Source organism: Ascidiella aspersa, chromosome 3, assembly GCF_963924565.1.
Source record: "Ascidiella aspersa chromosome 3, kaAscAspe10.2, whole genome shotgun sequence".
Lineage (NCBI taxonomy): Eukaryota > Metazoa > Chordata > Ascidiacea > Phlebobranchia > Ascidiidae > Ascidiella > Ascidiella aspersa.
This window is the reverse complement of record NC_139449.1, coordinates 5,496,874-5,519,738: the sequence shown is the minus strand read 5'-3', so window position 1 is coordinate 5,519,738 and position 22,865 is coordinate 5,496,874. Positions and strand designations below refer to the sequence as shown.

At 33.6% G+C, this 22,865-nt stretch overlaps 3 protein-coding genes across 3 annotated transcripts; all 3 read right to left on the bottom strand.

The window, feature by feature from the left end:
- Window positions 1-827: 827 nt before the first annotated feature.
- Window positions 828-6,752, bottom strand: LOC146158200 (uncharacterized). Its single transcript, XM_083385391.1, has 3 exons — window positions 6,459-6,752; window positions 2,442-2,588; window positions 828-1,736 (listed from the first exon to the last, which is right to left on the bottom strand). The coding sequence occupies exons 1-3, from the start codon at window positions 6,707-6,709 to the stop codon at window positions 1,430-1,432; spliced, it is 705 nt and encodes a 234-aa protein (XP_083241517.1). The 5' UTR covers window positions 6,710-6,752; the 3' UTR covers window positions 828-1,429.
- Window positions 6,753-7,328: 576 nt separating this feature from the next.
- Window positions 7,329-18,063, bottom strand: LOC146158199 (fanconi-associated nuclease 1-like). Its single transcript, XM_083384421.1, has 13 exons — window positions 17,504-18,063; window positions 16,875-17,042; window positions 16,586-16,752; window positions 16,106-16,227; window positions 15,612-15,754; window positions 14,929-15,069; window positions 14,695-14,786; window positions 14,256-14,478; window positions 13,945-14,075; window positions 13,346-13,469; window positions 12,523-12,723; window positions 9,540-9,668; window positions 7,329-8,753 (listed from the first exon to the last, which is right to left on the bottom strand). Exons 1-13 carry the CDS (start codon window positions 18,056-18,058, stop codon window positions 8,622-8,624), a joined length of 2,328 nt encoding a protein of 775 aa, XP_083240547.1. The 5' UTR covers window positions 18,059-18,063; the 3' UTR covers window positions 7,329-8,621.
- A 1,999-nt stretch (window positions 18,064-20,062) lies between these two features.
- On the bottom strand, window positions 20,063-22,815 carry LOC146158198 (uncharacterized). Its single transcript, XM_083383928.1, has 10 exons — window positions 22,809-22,815; window positions 22,569-22,691; window positions 22,251-22,427; window positions 22,092-22,160; window positions 21,588-21,680; window positions 21,097-21,153; window positions 20,852-20,893; window positions 20,522-20,578; window positions 20,256-20,312; window positions 20,063-20,109 (listed from the first exon to the last, which is right to left on the bottom strand). Exons 1-10 carry the CDS (start codon window positions 22,813-22,815, stop codon window positions 20,063-20,065), a joined length of 729 nt encoding a protein of 242 aa, XP_083240054.1.
- Between the last annotated feature and the right edge of the window lie 50 nt (window positions 22,816-22,865).

Sequence of the window (22,865 nt, the reverse complement as noted above, 5' to 3'; positions counted from 1 at the left end):
CTTATGAAAGATTTAGTTCGACTGCAGATTTTTTCAAGAAAAAGCACATAAACCAACAAACAAAAAATAAACATGTACCCCAATGCATTTTTAACCTTCGGTGAACCGATCACCCCCGATTTTATCGTGCAGCTGCGTGATTCTGTCGAGATATGCGAAACTTTTCTGTGCCACTTATGGCAATCCAACTACAAGTAGTGGAGATAGTTGAGCAAACCTGCTTTTTCATGCTGTTTGTTTATACAATAACGATGTTATCCAACACGCAACATTTAGATTAAATTTCATACTTATACATAGTTACGACCTCTCCTTAATTCATAATATAATAATTCATTCGTTCACTAAAACAGATATTCGCTTCTCTTTTGCCTACGTCATAATCTAGGATAAATACATATTAGGTTGTCATTACGTCAGGCATTGAAGATAGTTAACGAAACGGTTTCCGCCTAATGGACATAATTTTGTATTGCGGATAAAGTTTTTCAAATTTTAGCAATATTCACTTGCACTAGCGCAGTTAAAAACTGGCCTGTTTATGTAGATTTTGTGGACTTTTGACTTAATCAAAAAGGTGAGCTTTTTGATTTTATCATGTACCATTGTTAATACATTTGCTTTAAGGTTCGCTTTAAATCGCCAAACAATGAACTCAAATATTTCGGGACAAAATATTAAAAAAAAGTCCAGACTGAAAGTAAGAATAGGCGACAAGATACTAATCGTTTTACAGTATTTCGCGAAAACAACCTTAGCAATCTAACGTTTAATCGCCAATCAGGAAACCAACACAAACAACTGGCGAAGAGTTCGCTCAACCGTAACGAGGTAACCAATCAAAATGTATTAAATACGGGATAAAGTCAAATAACAACAAATGTTTTAGGTGGACATTATTGATAGCAGCACAAAAAACATGTGAATAAACTTGTATTATAAATCATATTTGCCACAACAGTACTGGTAAAATGGCCCACCTTTGTGATAAACAAGACAAACATTTTAATATACTCACTTTAAAAGCAGCATAAATAGGTTTTGATATTCATTTCAATCTTTAGGCAACTTTCTTTAAAAAAATTTTTGGCATTCCTTTTTTTAAGGCTAACAAAATACAACAAAACAAAAAATTCTGTAAGGACATTTTTGTTATTTTTAAAATCTACATTTTATATTGATTTTCGTCATAATTTATTAAAAACTGACAAATGTAGTTAGACTAAGCATAAACTCAGTCCACTGGATAGCAAAACAATGTTAGAACTCCTTATGAACAACTTGTTTTCAAGAAAATTGTAAAACACTTATTTTTAAAGTTTGTTGTTTAGGAAAAGATACAATCACAAATGCATACGTGTTGTATATAATGTTGTACAAAGTAGTAAGTCATCAAAAACGCACTCTTTGGACAACGTATTAATGAGTTTTATTGTAATTCTCTTCTAAGTTCAGGTTCTGGTTCTTCCTCTTCTTCCCAAAGACGTTGAGCCGTTCTTTTGATCACCATTCCATTTTTATCGATTGCAAAGTTAACGTTTATGGGATTGTCAAGCGCTTCAGCGACTTTTTCTTCACAATTTTCTAGTGTCACCCAACTAGCAGATTCGTGTTCAACTTCCTCGAGTAACTCTGCTTCTTCTTTTTCCCGCTGAAGATCACGTTCAATAACTTGTTGTATTTGCTGTTCACTGCGTTTCTGCTGTCTTGCTTTTATGATCTCTAGTTGTTTAAATCTACAAAAATAAAGTAAGTTTTAAACACTTCTAGTTACCTTGTGTAACAGTAATGACTGTCTGTACAAAGGTGTATTTTTGTAATTATTGCATAACAATACATGATCAGACTAGAATAACTGTCCATATCATAAAAGAGATAGTCAGAGTTGTAAAGAAGTCATTTTGAAATGACTTAAGTCCCAAGTCAAGTCATTTGAAAAATAAAAGTCTAAGTCTAGTATTTTGCAAAAATAGCAAGAACCAGTCCAAGTCACCGGTTGCCCAAGTCAAGTCATTATTAAAGGGAAAGTCAATTTCAAGTCATGTCATTAAAATAAAAGTAAACTGTTAAACTATTAAAATTGGAAAACTCGTGGATTACAAGCAATTATTTAACTAAAAGAATAACACAAACACAATATACAACACTTTAAGTGTTTAATGTGCGAAACTTGAGATAAATTTCAGTGAAAAACACTTAATTTAATCCCAAGTTATTTGACAAAATGACTTAAGTCTAAGTCAAGTAATTTATCCGAAAGACTTCAGTCAACTCAAGTAATTTTAGTCAAAATACTTAAGTTAAGTCAAGTAATTTAAAAACATTGACTTAAGTCAAGTAAATGACTTAAACACTGGAGATATTTCACAGCCACAGGCCTAGGTTGTCGACCCCTGTTATGTAAAAACAGGGTAATAATTGTTTTACATTATTTGACTTACTTTATTTCTTCCAGTCTTTTGTTTTCAATTTCATTGTATTTCATACATTTGGCATGATGAGCCTCCTCATCCCATGGAATTGTGTAAATTTCAGTTTCGTTGCTTACTGTCTGGTGTTTATGCAATCGTTTCTCTTGCAACGCTGCCCTGAAAAACATAACAAAAAGATAAAAAAGATTTCCTCTGATAATCAATTATTTTGTTTTCCAACATTCCCTGACCAATTGACATAGTCATATTGACTCATGGGGTAAAATTTGATTTTTTAAATTAATTTAATAAACTGTATCACATATAAGCCAACAAAGTCAGTTTATTTAGCTTGAGTCATACTCATATGAATTCTTATGACCCCGATGAGTGTATGCACAGTATCAAATTTGAAATCGCTAGGGCCCTAAATCAGTGTTCTCAAAAAGAAGGTGCAAGGAGGAAAAATGGATTAAAAACCAGTTTAATCAGTTATATGCAATAAAAAGATTATTTAACTGTACTGATTGGTATTATAAAAAGTTCACCTTAGGTCCATTTAATTTAAGTCTATATTGTTTATTCACACTTACAGTTACATATATTACTGTATTGTTCCTTCACAGTTACAGCCATTTAAAAAATACACACCAATGCAGACATTTTTACACAGGTATAAAATTAATGGCTATAAATGAAATGTTAAACAACCTCAACTTTCGGTTGATTAGCGCATCCAAATTTTGTAACAAGTCTTGGCTTTTGGTGCAAATGTATCTATTGTAATTTTACATACTGTTTCTAATTTTGTTGACTCTTTTCCTGTAGGTTTGATTTTCTGTCAGCAGGGTACAGCAAAGTAATAAATAAACAATGTTACTTTGTGGTTTTTGCTGGGGAGAAACTGACAGTGTTTGGGCTTGTAAGGGAAGAATATATAAAACAAACTTTGAGAACCGCTGCCCTAAACTGTAAAATGTAAGGAGGGATAAGCACATTATATATATGTGGATCGCTATATCCACCAGAGTTGGATCAATTGTAATTGATGTAATTAAATACAGCACAGGTTTTAATGTAATTGAGGCATTTTCATTCTGTGTAATTCTAATTGTAATTGTTATTGTAATTGTAATTGTAATTTGCTAAAATTTTGGTTCAATACATTGATACTGAGAAAATTAAAGTTTCATTGCCTGTAATTAATTACAGTTTTTAATGTATATAATTGTAATGTAATTGAAACATTTAAGGAAGTAATTGTAATGGAACTGAATCAATGTAATTGATCCAACTCTGATATCCACCTATGTTTAGTTACGAAATGCGGTAAATAAAAGCTCTAAATTGAGAGTTGGACTCGGGACTTGACAGAATCACCAAAGTTGGTCAGACTCTGTAGTCCGACGTAACTTTTTTTGATAAGATTCTGGTTGTATTTACCTGACTCTGTATCCCTGATAACATGTTAGTGTAAAAGGTGAAATTAAATATGATATAGAACCTATAAAGAGTACCTATCAGATTATAGCAAACGCATGGTTATCAGCATTTGACTAAACCAGGGCTTTTTAATAATTCTAATGTGCAATCCATTACTAAAAAATATCCATGACATTTTGGGTTAAAACTCTTAACAAAAATCGTTCAAACTATTTTTATCTGGTTCAACCGAATTTGTTTAAGTGATATTTATTTTGAGGATTTTGTTTTGCAATAGCCAAGCCATTGGTATATTAAAATAAAGAATAACAATTACAAATAAAACATCTTGTATAAAATAATGTAGCTTTACTTGTGAACACTTGGGTTGAAAGCCGATATATTCCCCTGGAAAGTAATACTCTCAGCCACATTTGTAGCCATTATTTTGTGGCACATTGTTTAACCCCTAATCAGAGCCGAATTAAGGCCTTGATCGACCTGTTAATTTCCTAAAAAAATCCTATCAAAAATATTAGATTTGATGTTGCATTTGTAATTAATTCATGCCATAAATAATATCAAGTGTACATGTTGAATAAACTGACACATGCACAATTATAAAAATAAACTAATAAAACTATTAGCAATATTGACTTCACAGATAAATGGCTGCATTTAACCAACACACAAAATCAAAAAAAAATATTCTTTTGTGTTTATCTAAATATAATAAACTAAGTTGGATAGGTGTTACTTACAGTGCAGTGGCCACATTGCAAAGACCTTATAAAATTGTGCAAAAAGCAGTAAACAGATAATTTGGCAGAACTTGCATTTCTGTAGAGAATATAAATCCGGAGGCACTAGGTTGTGGGTCCAGCCTCTGCAACCGATTTATAGTGGCAGGCAAAAAAAAAACAAAGGAAGGTTTCAACAGGCTAATAAACTGTATTTGACAATTTTTATGTTCAAATGTTGGGTTTATAACGGTTGTTAGTCATGGACGGCACAGAATTTTTACTATTAAAAAAGGGTAAAGTTAAAGTACTTATGTTCGGTTTAAAATGTTAATGCATTCAGTGATGGCCATCATTTAAATTTACTTCATGGGGGAATTTACTTCATGGGGGTAAAGTTGCTATTCCCATAAGTTACTACATCTTATTTCTTGGGTGGGCCTAGGCCAGGTTGGAAAGTTTGGCGATAAATCCCCGCGCAGTAGCACTTTCAGCCGCAGTCACAGCCGCACATTTTATAGAAAATGTGTTCAGCCGCGCAAATCTGACTCGAGCAAACGCGCAAAACTTCAGCCGCACAAACTTCTGTATAAAACTAAATTACCTAAAACTAAATAATACTGCTAAACTATAAATAAGGGCTTTAACAAACTTTACTATTTACGAGAAGTATATTAACATAATAGAAACGTTAGTATGGCTCATGTAAAACTGATGTCACATTTATTCACTCATCACTCGTGTATGACCGAAAATGTGTCACCGTAAATCAGGCCTGCACGACTAAAATGGTACAAGGGCCACAACAAGCACAAAAAAAATTGGCGGGCCGCATACTGAAGTTGCATAACATTTTTTAACGCTAGTTTATAAGATGTATGTAATGTAATGCATCATATAGAATCCCCTGCGAAACGCTAAAAACGCGGCATTTTTGTCACGCATCAGTGGATGTGTATAGTGACGTCAAAATAGGCAATATCGAGTAATATTGCATATTAAATGCTAAACTATCAAACTTTGTAACATATTTAGCTGAGCCCGCACACCAACCAAAAATTGCTCAGTGCTTTAAGTGTTCTATGAAAGCTGTAAACCTGTAAGTTTATTATAATGCCACAACTTACAACTTTGGGTAGCCTGGTGGTTTATTTTCAGCCGCGCAAGTTCAAGTCGAAATTTTATTTTCAGCCGCGCATTTTTTCAGCTGCAAAACATCTCCCCCGCGCAATATTCAAAGTTTCCAATCTGGGGCCTAGGAATGCAGTCCCATTAGCCCCCGTTTTAATCCATAGCTGTCCATATGATTCAATATGTACCAGTCTGGAAAGTATGGCAAATCTCAACAAGATCTATGACACCAATATATAAAACTGTTGCTACTACGCATAGTAATAATACTCCTCTGGTAATTTTAGTTCTTTACCAACGTTTCGGCAACCTATGCAAGCCGCCTTTCGTCAGGGTGAATTGTACGAGCGTCAGTGTCATTCACTCTGACGAAGGCGGCTTGCATAGGTTGCCGAAACGTTGGTAAAGAATCAAAATTACCAGTAGAGCTGTTTTTGATTTATATATGGCACCAAGTCTGCATTTCAAGGCACTTTCTGTCAAGAACTCAGTGCCACTGTCAAAATTTCATATGTGCAATCATATTTTTTGCACACTAAAGGTTTGGAATACTAGCAATTCACCCGTTTTGCAATTCAGATGTTGGATTTACTAATTCTAGTGTCAACAAAAAACTTGAAAAAATCGTGCATGTTACAGAATGTAGATTACTTTAACAAATACAAAACACTATATAGTCTATAGGCAATACAAACATGGCAAAATTGGAATAAATTATTCAGCTAAAATATTATTTCAGAAAAAATTATCTTACGATATGGACATGATTGCGGTATTGTAGCTTTCGTAGATTGGTGTGGTCGCTTTGATGTCTTTCATAGTGGGATAAGTTTTCGCGAAATACTCTGGACCTTTCGAAGGCGCACGCGGCATTCCTTTTGGCTTACGGAATCGAACTTGGATGAATACAGGGGATATTGATGGGGCAGCAGAAACACATGCTTTACAAGGCGCATGGGTAAGCCTCGTCGTTCGTAGCAGCGTCTTTGCACATAAACTTGTCATTTTTTGCCTTTAAATGTATGGAAGATGAGACGTTTTGCTCTTTCCACACACGTGACAAAAAATAAAAACACAAGGGTATCGCTTGAATGAGCAACACAAATCAACCATGGAAAACTATTTCATTTAATTAACAATTTCGCTAAAAAAAACAAAAGTTAGAAACTAATAAATTATTTTCGCACAAAATGTAACTATTATACAGTTATTGCTCGTATAAGGACTATTCGTATCCTAATCGCGACAGAAACTTAATTATTGACGTTATTTAAGGCTGCTTTGTTTAGGTACGGCACGCATTACAAATACAAATTCAAATCTATCGTTCTCAATCCTTATTTATGTTTTTAAACCCAATTTTTTGAAAAGCCAATTAAGACATTCGCAACGTCTGTGTTAGTTTTACATTAACAAATAACTAAATCATAGAATTACTGTAAGCAATTAACTGCCTCGTTTGCCTTCCCACCATTTTCCAGTAGAATATCTTGCGCCTCCATAGAGTACGATTAATCGCATTGAAGAAATTCTTAGTTGTTAAATGTTATGCTCAACCGACGACTGACTTTTCAGGTTTGGGATTCATTAGTTTTAAAATGAGAGACAAAATGTCAAGCGAAATTTTATTAACAGCCAGTTTTACGCAGAAAATAAATACCTGTAAAAGGCAAACGGTATGTATGGCACGGTTTAAACGTTTAAAACTTTACAGCAATAATGAGATGAATAAAAACTGCCACAAACGTCATATTTATCTGACGGTATAGTGCAATTGCCAAACAACAACTGGATAAATTACGTTTCACCCATATATACAGATATGGTGTTTAAAAATGTTTCTTGCAAGTATAAACATCATAAGTTAAATACACAGGAAAAAATATGGGTTTCTGTTTTTCACGGTAAAACATACATGTTTAAACTGTTATCTCGAAAAACAAATTAATATGAATATAATGAATATAAAACAAAGAACAAAATTCCTTACAAAAATGAGTCTCAAAAATAGAACACATGGCACATGAAAAAGATGGCTATATTTTGAAATATATTTTTTCTAATCGCAAGGCATAATTTGTGAAGAAAAAGGAACTCAGACAAACACTTGGCAAGCATGTTTATCAATAAAGCAGCATGTAGCGCTATGAAAAACATATGCAGGACGCACTTAAAAATTTGGGTCTTAAACCCCACGACTTAACATGGCCACACAACAACTATTTCACCCGTACTAAGCGCTAACACATCCTTATATATATTAATAACTCTTAAATAGTACACCGAAAAACCATCGCAGACTCGCCGAATCTGTCGATGCAGTGAGGTTCGAACTCACGACCTCCGGTCAAGCCGGGAACGTCGCTCTACCAAATGAGCTGTAGTTCGAACCTCACTGCAGGCCAGTTGTTTTTCTGGCTTGCTCTGCTTGCATTATAGATCGACAGATTCGGCGAGTCTGTGATGGCTTTTCGGTGTACTATTGATACGGAAGCCGTAATCGTTGGTCATAAAGCAGCTTCCGAGGGGCTAGATCACAGTTGTTACTAAACACATGTGTGTGTGTCTTTCATTAACTCTTAAATATTATTATAAATGTTGTGCGTAATCTATTAACAAAAACACGGTCACAATTTCTGTTGTTTAACAAAAGTTATTCGAAATCTACCAACAAGAAAATATTGATTCTCATTGCTATTGTTAGTAAAAAAGCATTGTGTCGGAAGTGATAAAAGTAAACTCACAAGTCAAGTTCACGCCAAAACTTATCAAAATAATATATATCCCGTCTAAGTTGTCTAAGGCTCTGTTTTTACCGCGGGGCCAATAGTCTCAATGGTAAGCACGGCATTGAACAATACGAACAGAAAAGGGAAAACAGGACGAGCCAAAATATAAAGCCGGTTTATTTTGCTGTTCAATGCAACTTGCGACTGGCGCCTGCCGAAACGTAACATACTTGGACGTTCGCACCAAGTCCCACCAACTCATGCATCCACATTTTCTGGTTGTTCTGCAGCCGGTCGTTGGGGCCCTTCACTTCAACAAACTATAAAAGACAAGGTAAAAAACGTTTTTACACTAATATGTGTCGTTTAGTAGAACTAGTAAATTCCCTTAGAAACTATTTTGCCAAAATGTATTCATTGATTGTGATTATTTTATTATGCTGAAAAACATAGCATAAAAATGAACAGTTAATATCAACATGATTGTATATAAGGCGCTGTTGTAGAAAAAAATATGATTGTTAGGCTTGCTGATAAACAAAAAGGCCAAACATAAAACAAAACATCAAACAGCAATTCAAAGCAATTTGTTTAGGAATTTAATTAGGTTGGTTTTAGCAATTTAAACACGATTTGTTCCTATTACACTATTTACAAAAATAGGTCTAAACGGAAGATAATAGTAGATTGAAGAACCAATAAAGGTTGTTTCTCGTTACCCAGTGTTGTAATGATTAAGTCGATTACTAGACTTGCGCTTAAGTCATTATTATCAAATGACCTGACTTGCCTTTTGGACAAATTGCTTGACTTGACTTAAGTCTTTTGAACAAATGACTCGGGTTAAAATAAAGTGTTTTCATTAGGCTTTTTTAATTGGGTTATTTGTGGTTTGCACATAAAACTTTTATTTGCTTGCTATAGGTTGCGTTTTGTGTTATTTTGCTTGAGTATTCACTCATGGGACGAATTTACCAGTTTGAATCGTTTAACGTTTATTTTGTTTGACAAGGAATTTACTTGGAATTGATCTAATTATGGCTGGATTTGTTATTCATTCAATAAAAGCTATTTTAGAAATGACTTGTTTGCTACGCTGTCGTTACCTTGTATTTATGGCTGGTAGAGCTCCAGACAACAAGATCGGGCAAACCGCTTCTGGTGTGACGGAAGTCCTTACATAAAATACCGACGATACCACTCAAAAGAGGACCGCCGAGACACGTCGCCAAGTTCTGAAAGAACGCAGTTTGTTAACTGTGGTTGGAGATTTCTTGTGCCACTTTAGAGGTGGTCAAACTGCGGCCAACAATTGTATTAAATGTAGGTTTACTAAAACAACAATCAATGAAATATCAAGATGTTTATTGTAAACGATTTTTGACCCACGAGGGACATTGCCTGGTTGCCCTTGGAGCCGTCCCCGTATATGAAAATGTTTTAACAAAAAGTTCCTGTAATGTAATGTAGCCAATACAACAGATTAACCCGTGAACTCTGGCGTGAAAAAATCACCCAATTTACTTGATGCGAGTTTAATAAACTACCTAATTTGAAATGCTTTTTGCGGGATTAACATTTTGCCCAAACCAAAAAATGACGCACGCATTTAAAATAGAAAAAAGAAAAATGGTATTACAACGCGCGCCTTTTTTAAAGAACAAGAAAGTTGTGTAGGCCTGTCGTACAGTAGTATAGCTAATCAAAGTTAAAAACGGAAAGAAATAAAAATAAATTAAAAATAGAAAACAGAAAACTACACTGTTAAAAATATTGGGTACTTCATTGAAAAAGTTTTGGGTAGTGCAACAGTTTACCCCGAAACAGGGCCAAAATATTTGGGTACCCTTAAAACCTACCCAAGTGGAATTGGGTAGCGTGTTTTTCATAAGAAATTTCCCTTTTTTGTTGGGTAAAAAAACATGCTACCCAATTGGAAGAAAATGTTTTTTTGGGTAGTAAGATTTCATACCCAATTATTCATGGAACGTTTCTACCCAAAACAGGAAAATTGGGTATTAATCACAAGTACCCAATTCCAATTTCTCGAATTGGGTAATCATAACACCCTAAAAGAATTAGGTATGAGCTTTTATACCCAAAACGCATGTACCCAAAATCGGTGAATTGGGTAAGGTTAACAAATACCTAATTAACAAATTGGGTACTCTTAACTTCCTAAAAACAGTGGTTTCAGCTTAGCATAAAACAAGACTCCAAAGCAAATTTTAAAACGTACAGTTTGGTTTATTTACAAAATCAAGTCAACTTAAATACACAAAAATCGGTGAATTGGGTAAAGTTAACAAATACCTAATTAACAAATTGGGTACTTATAACTTCCTAAAAATTAAATACACACAAGCAGACTGTTTCAAGGATTCTAACCTAAATTTTGGACAAACAAATTCCTCAAATGAACCAAATGGGGATACTATACATAAAGGGCGAGGAAAAAAATAATGGTTACTTCATTCAGTTTGGGTAGTGCATGAGTTTACGCCGAAAAACGGTAAAATAATTTGGGTACCCTAAAAAACAACCCAAGTAGAATTACTCAATATAATTTTGATTTTTTCTTGGGTAAAAAAACATGCTACCCAATTAAAGAAAAATATATTTTTGGGTAGTAGGATTTTATACCCAAATTCAGAGCCGAGATTTGTACCCAAAATAAATAAATTGGGTATAGTCAACATGTACCCAAATAATATCGGTAGAATGTTGGGTAAGGACTGTTCACATAATTGGGTTTGGGAACTTTGGGTAAGTGATATTATTTTAAAGTATAGGCACATACAGACTACGGCACTATAATTTATTTTTAACTTCATGTGTTTTTTTACAGACAAGCAAGGATTATTATCAGCAGTGTCCACTATGCTTAACAACGGACCTTATCTGGTCAGGTGAAGCAAATTAACCAAACGCCATTGAAAAACAAAGAACTATTCTCCTGGTAAGAAATACGTTTATAGCTCCTGTTAAGTGATAATATACAATAAAATAACTCCAAACAATAAAGACTAATGTTGCCTAAAGTTGATACTGTTAACATTACTTATTTTATAATTCATATATGTTTAGATTAGTAGAATATATTTGTCTAATGGCTTTTGAGAAGGATCACAAAACTTAGTTTGCATTAAGTGAAGGACATATTTTGTTTTTGTAGAAAAAGGCAACCACATATCATGTTACGAGGGCTGTCCAGGACTCCCAAATAACCATTTATAGCAGTGTTTGTCAGTGCAGAAAAAAACTACTGTTGTAAAAATCTAACCCCACTTCTGTATATACCATTGTGTGTTTAATATGGGTGATGTCCCCACATGTACGTTTAGCCCTTCATTTTTATAGTCTTTTTGGTGAAACGTTCTTAAATGTTAGTGATACGTTGATTATAATTATTGTTTGCAAAATAATGCTATTTTCATTGTAATTTTAAAGTATTTTTCCTTATGTTGTTTTTTCTTTTGTATTTTTATTTGTCAAGTTCAATTTGTTACAACAGTGTTCTTTCTAATACACTTTCTTATTTGCTTCTTAGAAATTGTGGTGAACGCAAAATAATTTGGGTGAATTCTTTTTCTACCTAACAATGTTGAATTTCTCGACAAATGTACCTTGAATATTATGTATGGCACGAACTAAAATTACCCAATATAGCAATTGGGTGGAACAAAGCGATACCCAAAAATATTTATTGGGAATCCCCACGAGCGTACCCAGAAAAGTAAAGTGGGTACAACCCAATATTACCTAAGAATACCATTTGGGTGGAACAATGCGATACCCAAAAATATTTATTGGGAATCCCCACGAGCGTAACCAGGAAATTAAATTAGGTACAGGCTTATGTTACCCATGTAATTTAGGTAAAATAATGTGATACCCAATAATTTAGATTAGGTAGATATCAGTGGTACCCAAGGTATTTTGGGTATTAATTACCCAAAAATATTTATTGGGAATCCCCACGAGCGTACCCTGTTTGACAAAAAAGTACCCAATGATTTTGGGTATTGAATACCCAATTTTGCTAACAGTGTAGCTTCGTAGTGTAAACTCCGAAAGCAAGATACTCACAACGGCTTGCTTGATCGATGGAAATATATCCCAGTTCATTCCGGTGCAAGTTACGTTCTCCTGAGTTCGCCAGGTTTCTTCTATCTTGTCGGGAACGCTAAAGTCGTCGCCCTTCCACCGCGCGATGTCGCCCAAGCGCCGGTCGATGGCCGACTTGCGATTTGTGTAAAACTCGTCGCTGTATAAGTCGAGAGGGTGCGCCTGGCAAGCGATAGAGAAACCGAGAACAAAACAATCAGGCCATAGTGACACAAGGTATGTTTGTTTACAGACGTTACATTACTTGAATTAATAAATTCGAGGGGAAAGTTAAAAATCACAAATTGTAAATTTAGGCCCTTGAGCTAATTCACCTTTTTGTTAGTTTTACATACAAATTAAATAAACTGTTTTGGTCTTCAATTATATAAAACTGTATTTAAAAACCTTGGCAAATCACAGTTGTTTAACACGGTTTTGCTACAAATGTACTACATTTAAACATAGCTATTCGTTGCCGTACACAACACCAATCAAAACTGACTTTTTAAATTAAAATATATAAAAAAACAGGCTATTCATATGATTCAACAAACTTTATTGTACTAACCCTCCTCTAATAATTTTTTTTCAGACTTCATTAATTTGAATTAAACTTTTGTTGTAGAGTAACAAACAAAGCACACATTTAACACGTTCGTTTTTTGGTGAATCACACGAAAACCAAAATCAGTAATTTTAGCGTCTTAAAAATCCCTTCACTAAAATAGCATCATTTTTTAAGTTCTAAAGCGGTAGTTTCTTGACCTTGAGTAAAAAATGCAGCAAATTGCCTCAACTTCACCTGGTATTTAGTCCGAAAGACTTCTGGAATACCATCCATGAAAATAATGTCCCACATCAACAAGCAAAAGAAGCAGGCGAAAGTTCCACCTTCTCGGTGAATACCTTTGTCGTATCCCAAGCTCCTGCAACAAACAAGCTACTATCATATAGGGGCGGATACGCGGAATCAGGGTGGAGTCACCAATAACATGTCATCGGTGCCACTCAGTTTTACAGGTAATTCTGACAAATTTCCCTAAACCAGCGTTTCCTCGATAAGAAAGCATATTTGTGAGAAAATGGAGCACTACAGACTGAAATGTAACTATTCATCTTAACGGTAAAGCAAATTAAAGCTACATAACATGGTCAATAACGTCTTTGCACATTGAAATGTTAACATTGTTGATAATAATTATCATCATTAGTTATGGCGTCATTTGGTACTGAATCGAAGGTAAATACAAAGAATTAGTCATACCAAGATAACGGGCGAGTTGTCAAAGTTGTCATATTTTTAATTGTGATTTTAAAGTGTACGGAATGCAAACTTAACCTATAGGTGGTGGTACAGCTCCACTACTGCGAACGCGGCGCCAAACGTCGAAAAATACTAACTCGTAATGGCGCAGCGCGTATTCCTCCACCGAACAAAGAATGACGTCATCCGCGTCATCGGAGTTCTGCCACATGAACCTGGCCTTTCCCGTTTGCATGCGTTTCGGCAGCAGGCGACCCACTATCGTTACCTGGTAAAGCAAAACATATTAGTCGGTCACAAGTTCATGTTGTAGCCGTTGTCCCGTTATATGTTAAAAAGTTGTGGAATGTAATTTAGTTAACCGCAATCAATACATATAATAATCAATCTATCCAAATTTATATCGCATTGGTTAACCACGATCTACACAAAAGGAAATTCAAACTACCTCCTCTGCCACTTTGAACTCATTAAGTTGAAATAGATTATTGCACCCAAGAGCTTTAACTGCATCCTTTTGTTGTAGTTTAAGACCTCTCTCGTGCAAAGCAACTTTATGCCCCACTCTGACGTAGGGGTCATTAGTTAAATGTTGCAGCAGTTGCCAAGCTGTTGTTATATCGTGCAGATGCTGGTCAAGATTTAAGGCAAGTCTTTCTTTCCAATAGCCCCTGTGAGTGCCACAGCAGCAGAACTTATTAAGTAATTCAAATTACTATTTACAACTTGCATCCAAAAATGTTTTACACAACAATTAATTAACAAAAATAACGAAAAATATTTACATGCTACTCCAAATTACATTTCAATGTAGAAGTTGTATTTAAATTTGATTGTATTTAGCTTACAAAATTACAAAGTTTTAGTTAAAAAATATATATTTATACCTCCGAGAAACACAGAAATCCTTTTGGTCCAATAACAGATTCAAAATGTCAACCGCCTCTTTGTATCTTTTCAGTCTTTGCAAGATTTCAACCTAAAATGTATTATTTCTTATAATTAATTGTTAAGGTGTTACTCCATGATTGTATTTATTTTTCAACTTTAACAGACAGACTTAAAAATGTTTAAAAGTAAATCGATATACAAAAAAACTACCAAAGTTAAAAAAAAATTACCTTCAAAGACAAAATTTGAATGTAAACTGCTGAGGCAGTGAATAACCTCAGGTATGTGGGAAGTTGTAAAGCATAATCCCTTGAGTTTTGTAATAAGGATTTGCTTCCATCTGATGCCCTTTCACACAACTCCAAGGCTGTCTAAAATGGAAGTAAAAACTCTATAGATACTCCACATTAAAACAAAATTAAGTGTCAAAAAAGTGCTACTTTTATTTAAAGTTACAAGTCAACCTTTTTTTATTCGTTTAATGATAGTTAGTTGTTTTAAATATGTAAATTTTTAAAATTGTTATTAAAATATATGTTTTTAACTTTTAAAGCCGAAGGTAGTGTTGCTCATATATTTCAGCAAGGCAAGCACACCAAAACAGTAAAAAAAAAATGGTGCTATATTTTTAACAAAACCGTACCATTATGAAATAACAAGAACCCTATCAAATTACCCTAACCCCTACTGCAATACAGTTAAGTAAATACTATAATCGTAGTTATCTCATCACAAGTGTACATCCAAGTCAGGTATGCTTGGCTGCATATCAATTTGTAATAGAAATAGGTCATTTTGCAAGAAATTAGAATTTAGAAATTGAAGACTCTCGAGGCACATTAGCTTGAGAATCACTGAAATAAGAAGTTGTTTATTATTAGATTAAGATAGGATAAGTTTGTTGAAGATATACCATCCATTGTGATGCCTCAGAAGCAGCCATAACTTCCAACTTGAATTGGTAGGCAATTTCATATTCAAGTAAAGAGGATCTGGACTTAAATATAGGCTTGTGATAATCAACAGTATATTCTGCATATTTCACTCTTCCCATACCTGTATGATGCACAATAATAACAATTGACACAATTCATAATACCAACAAACTTATTACCTCAAACTGTGATTATTTATTTCAATAATTCTTTTAAAGTATGTTTTTGTCTGACAACACTCAGTAAAAAAAGTTTATAAATTGACTATCAACCGTTGACATAAGTAAATGATGAGGTGTGTTGTCGATTATAAAAAATGACCTCCTCATTGCAATATTCAAAGATTTAGGTTAAAGACTGTTAAATTTGGCAGAAATGTGTAAACCTACATTCATTAAACTATACATTCATGTTATTTATACCGATATGCAAATATTTCTTATTAAATATTAACTGGAACAGTGTATCCTACCAGCTAGTAATATGGAGGAAAGTTGTTGTTGTCTTCCATAGTGTGCAGCTTGGCTTTGTCCCGCGATTGTAAATTCTGAATCATCAGATGTTCCTTTTGTAACATCAAATACCAACAAGGCCCTAAAATATTTTTTTTAGCAATCATGAACTTTAACCTTAAATATATTTCTTAATTTATTATTTAAGATGTTGAGTACTTCTAAAACATGTGATTAATTCAATTCTTGGGATACATTTCAAAGAGATTTTGTATAGGCATTATATTATGGGCATTTTATGTTAAAGGGTAAGGATTTCAAAAACTTTTCATCTACCAACAAATAATGCATAATTGTATGTAAAGGTTACTACATGTTTATTTATTATACTTTTAAGTTGTATACTTTTGTTAATTTATCTGTAAATAGCTCAGCATGTAACATAATTTTTGAACTTGAAAATTTAAAATTTGGCAACTGATTTAAGTATAAAACCTGACCTGTTAAAAACTTTTTTAGGTTGTGGGGCAACTTTAAAGCAGTCTCCAAGCTTACGAACAGTTTTTGTCAAAAATAAGGTTTCCAAATTGGTTGTAGAGCCCAAAACGCATCTTTGCTTCTTGCACATTATCAAAATTGACGAAACTATATTTTCTTTATTACCTGCCTAATTAGAACATTCAGTTAGCCATGAAAAACAAAACAACAAATCACAACTAAGGTCTAGGCATGCAACAAACACAGAGTGTTGCGTGATTTATATTGTATTCAATACAAATAATGGTAAACCTTAATGTGGTGGGATTTGGCGATGTCCTTCACTTGGGGTGCTGGTAATAATGCTAGAGCCTCAGGAAGTGAAAAATGACCGTCATGCTGGCTTGTCATTAGGAACTTCTTAGATGAGAGTTCGCTTAAGACAGGTGCCAGGTTGCTTGCTATTTTGGGATATGAAATCTACATCAACAATCATAATCCAAATAAACTTTTAAATATACATAACATATATTTAATACAATTATAGCCAGAGTTCAACACATATAGAAAAGGTGGTGCATTTGTCTTTCTGGAATCCAGCAGCACATTAAACAAAATGCGCAATTTAATGGCCAAATAAGATAAAAAATCATACGACTGGTATTGTTTAGCAAAAAGTGACACTATTTTAATAAATAAACAAGTAAATGTATATTCTGAAAGTAATATTTTAGAGTGCACTCTAAAGCTAAAAAAATAATTTGGTTAGTTTGTAGGTATGAATAATGACTCTAAAAATACCAATAAGAATGTTCACTCTGACTAAACCAAGTCGGTTGAATACATTCCATAGCATAGTCTGAAAATTATGAAACAAAAAGTTTACTTTGTAATGAAAAATGAATTTTAGTTAACTATTTGGTATTTTACGTCCAAATTACCTTTCCAGCAGGCAACCAGGCATTTTTTCTTTGGTACAATCTTACATAAAGTTTTTGAGCTGCCGTAGATAGACTTTTAAATTTTAGCATCCATGATTCATCTTCGCCTTCAAATAGCTTAATATCATCCGAATTATTCAAGATTGTGTCCAAAATAAGCAGAAAGTCATTTAAATAATATGGAGTAACTTGTTCATTGTCAACAGAAGTTTCATTGTGATTACTGTCGGATGAAATCGCTGCACTAGGTTTAGGTTTGCCTAGTCTTCCCAACACTTCATTAAGGTTTGGTTTCAAATCTTTACCAGCTAAATTGTTTTCATGAGCATCAGCCTTTTTGCTGTTGGACTTATTTTTACTTTTAACCGTCTTTTTAACAAAAGGTGTTTGAAAATAGTCTTCTTCATCAGAGGATATTTCTATTATTTCTAACTTGGACTTTTTTGCTTTTAAATTATCTTTTACTACTTGTGCTTTTTGGCTTGTAGCTTGTGATCTTTGAGTTTTCAAAGGTTTCGCCTTGGAATCAAAATAATTTGAAATAGACCTTTTCATTTTACTTCAAGATTGTTTCGAGACCAACAAATTATAAACAATCATATTAATCAAATGTATTGTTTAATATTTATTTCAGTAGTAAACACCATATAATATTATAAATATAATCATGTATTTTTTCCATACACATCTTGTACTGAATATAGCACTATTTTGTGCAAAACTGTCAAACATGAATAAATTTATAAGAAATAAGATATTACTGTATCAATTTCTGATTTTAAGATCTATCTGTTCCAATTATATAAACCTAAACACTTGGGATGCTCAAGGTAATATATTGGAAATATTGGATTCTTTAAATTCCGCACTGTGGAAAGTATGGCAAGTGCACCCGCGAGTTTTTTTCAAAACCTTTTAAACGGGAACCCATAAAAAGTCTGAACTGCGATTTTGTCGAGATCTGCCATACTTTCCAAGACTGGACTATAGCTAGTTTAAAAAAGAGGCTGCGATATACGGATAGCATGATTTACGTTGGCGGGCCGGGCCGTAGGTTGCCCACCGCTGATTAAGAGTATAATATTGCTTTTGTGCTACAGGCCTCTAGGAACCTTATAAGTTATAACTATCAAATTCTGTAAGTGCATAAAATTGTTATTTTTCCTAAACACTAACACAATAGTTTGTAAATGTTATTGATGTAAAAAAGAAAACAACATCATTTGCAACTTGGGTGTTTGCGTTAGAGGCAATTATACTGAAAAACACCTATTTTGAGAACAACATAAAAAACCTTACTTTTGTAACGTGTATGCACATAACGTAAACGCATAATGGCATATAAATATTGATAAGTTAATTAAAACACTTATTATTTAGACTAAACCGAAAACATTTTTTTTTTAAATTGCAAAGAAATAAAACTTGCCGCGTTAAGAGCTAGACTTTAGCCAATTTGCCGTTCTGTCGGGTCCCTAGTACGGCCCCGTCTCTTCCAACGATATTCCACTTTCTACCTAACTAAAATAAAGTGGATAAACTGCAAACCATTTATAGAGGGATCATATATCTCACCAATATTCTATATGCGATTTTTCATTTACATTGCGGCCTTAGCAGTGTCGAATTTAAACCGACTGCGTGAATTACCCAGTCGCGATAAAGGTGAAATGGTCAAGCATTTTTGTTATTTATTTATTTTCTTCTTGTCACAGAGTATTTCGACAAAAATATTGAACAGTATAGTTTGTGAATGGAAAACAAACGATACCTAAATTTGTGTTGCAAATTAACCAATTGCTATAATCAAGATCTAGCAGCCTCTTTAATTAAATACCTATGGCAAACATAACATTCCGAGTTTTGTCACACATAACCACTTGACTACATTTCACACAAAAGTCAGCGATATTTCCTACAATTGAGAACTCCACATTGGACTTTACAAGTTTATTTACAAGAGTGGCAGCTATAAAACAAGTCACACCTTCCATAAAAACGTCAAATCAAATCTACTTTACTAAAATCTCGCTACATTTAAGCAGTTGTCGAATAAAAGCGAACTTTCCGTTTACATTTGAACAAGATTACAGGTACAGGGCAGTAAAATCGAAAATTAAACAATCGAGATACAGTTAAAATCCAACATTACGACAAAATACATAGTTACTACATAGAAAATATCAAAATGAAAGGATCAAAATGCAGGAGCAACGATCATTTGGGAGTACTAGCAAGTGAGCTATTTACAAACGACCATGCGCAAAGGAATTTTTATCTGTCGAACACCGCAACCTAATGCCCGTTATATTTGTTTAGTCAACATTTAAATTACAAATATAATTGACTAATCATCAACTTTAGTAAAAAAGTACTATTCCCGTTTTTCGCAAAAAATTTTAGTTCGTAAATGTAACGACACGATGTCGTCATTAAGTCTAAGCAAATTGAGTTAAATGACTGGCGAGGAAAATAAACAAAGTAACATAGTGAAGAAGTAAGAAGATTTATTTACAAAATGTGAGGATTTTGAAAACCGAGTTGGGTCGCCTATATCTTTCACTTACGACGTCTTGAACTCCTTCTTAAAGCTGGAATCTCGTTATCTAAAAACAAAGAACGGGTACAAATAAACATACAATTTTGTTTTTATACGATTTATATTTCATTAAAACTATAGCTTTCTAAATATAATCGGTTTCAGATTAAAATGTTATGCACTTCAATTCTGTTTATATAAGTGTTGATTTACCCCTTGCAGTGGACTCCTTAACTGAAACAGCTTTCGCTTTTTCTTCTGCAATTTTTTCTGCAAATAAGAAACAAATATTTATTAACATTAAATTCGGGTGTTTGTTAGTTTGATAAACAAATCTAAGAAAACAGTGTAGTTTTCCCCCAAGAAAAAGTAATACCAAAGTTACAAATTAGCTTTATTTAAAGCTATATATAAATAGTATGTTTTAGAAAAGCATTCTTATAATTTTTCAATAATATTTCTAAAAATGGTTGATTTACCTGTTGCTCGAGACTTCACAACTGGAACAACTTTTGCTTTGTCTTCTGCAAGTTTTTCTGTAAACAAAAAATATATTTCGTACATTTAGCACCAGTCGAAACATAGGTTCAATTTAACAAATAGTTAAATTGGCCAGAAGTTTTTTTAGGTTACTGCATTAAAAAGGTGAATCCAACAAAACTACTATCAGCTTGGAAATATATTTCTGATCTTTAGTTTAGAAATGTTGCCGAAAGTTGACAAAAAATGTATTATAAACATCGCAAAAATCCCTTTAACAAAAACCTTGCATGTGGAAAATGTATTTAAATTTGATCAACATTACACACCTTTTCTAGTTGTCTTGTTTCTGGCACTTTCTTTCGTGACAACTGAAAACATAAAATATACAACTATTGGAAGAAAGGTGTAGTGACGTCCAGGCGGGAAACAAGTTTTTTTGTGAAAAAACAGGAATGGAATACATTTTAGAAATTTACGAAATTTTGTTATATAGTTACAAAAAAATACAAGAAAAAATTTTTTTTTAGCATTATACACGGTGTAGTAAAAGCAAAATCGCAAATATAATTACCTGGCTTCACTTCCTTGTCAAGCTTGATCTTTTTCGCTGAAGTTTCATTTAATTCATCTGGAGATAAAAAAAAGTTTAAATATAAAACAAAATCAAACGAAAGTGCAAAGTGGTTTGTCCCCTTAAATCAGGAGTTACTATTTCGATCCTGTGGGACCCTTCTCGGTGCTATCCAATGGCGAAACGTTTTTCTGGCTTGAACTACGCAACATTTTCCATAGAAATAAGCAGACGTAAAAGACCACCGGCTTCGGACAACACAACGTGGAATGCCGCCTGCCAGCGACGATTCACAAGTGTTAATGACTAAACATAATTATTAAGTTATACCATTCAATTTTAAAAGGTTCTGTGAATTCGTAACTGACAATTAACGCTCTATAAATACTTATTTATATGGACCTTTTAAATGTTTTTTTTACAAGCACAACAAAGCCTGGTATAGAAGAAGAATACAATTATGCAAACTAAGCACCGCACATACAACTCACCAGTGGATGCTTTCGTTTTGCGAGTTCTTCTGCCACTGACGACCGGTTTAGTTTCCGATTCTGCTGGAACAACCTCGTTTGAAACCTCGGATACTAAAAACAAATAGGCTTTAAAGCAAAAATTCACTGGGATTACATTTACCTAACATAAAATTAAAAATAAGCCATCTCGGCCAGGAATGCAAATCTACTACAATTAAAAAAAAAATTAACTGTTGGTATACTCTACTAAGCCTTGAAATTAATTAACTAAGTTCTTTGTATTTTTCCTCGTTTTTTTATCAAACTTCATAGAGATTAAAAAAACAGCGGTTAAAATAAAAATTAATCAAACTCATGACTGCTTACCTAGAATTTAAAATCATGTAGTTTGACATGTAGGTCAACTAGCCAGGCTTTTTTTTGTTAGAAAAATTTTGTTTTTATTATGTGGTATAATTATAGTCAGCTGAGAAATACTAGACACTTATCCGTTTAAAAAGGGGAGCTATTTATTACAATTACCTTCCCTCGGAGACTCCCGTTCAGCCTGCACGACAGGTGCAATTTCTTTAATCTCCTCTTCAACTTTACCTGCAAGATATTTAAAGCAATTTTAAAAAAGCCTTACATGAGAACAAATCGCTGCTGCCGAACAGCAGCCCAGTGCTTTATTTAACCTACCAACTGTAGTTCTTGTGCTACGAGTGCTGTTGGTTCTGGTCTTCACCGTTTTTGTTTTGCTTGCTGTCCCTTTGGCTTTTGCTTTTGGTTCTACTGTTACGTCTTTCACCTCAGCCACCTCGATCTTTTCTAAAACGGACGATCCGGTCTCCTGTGGCTTTTCCTCAATGGCGACTTCTAGGTAAAAAAACAAAAGTAGTGAACAATGTCAGGTGGTTGGAATATTTGTAAGTATGCAACAACTGAACAAAGTACAATCAAAATCACCTATACCTTTAAAGAGAAGAGATGTACTTTGTGGCTAGTCATATATCTTACCTTTTTCTGGGGATGTCTTTCTGGTTCTTCTTGTTGACCTAGTTGAAGTTATCCTGTTGTTACTTTTGACAGGACTCCGTGATTTGACTTTCTCAGTTTCAATAGTTGCCTTAGCTTCAACTTCTGTGTTGTGTAAAAAATATTAACCTAATCAATTTTTGTTGTTTAAGTAGATTTTTTTAACAACATTAAATGTACATATTTTTCTAGAAATGATTTATAAACAACTTATCAGTCTACCTGGCATAACCTTCTCGGCGATTGCAGTTTTTGGTAACTGTACTTCAACATCTGTAA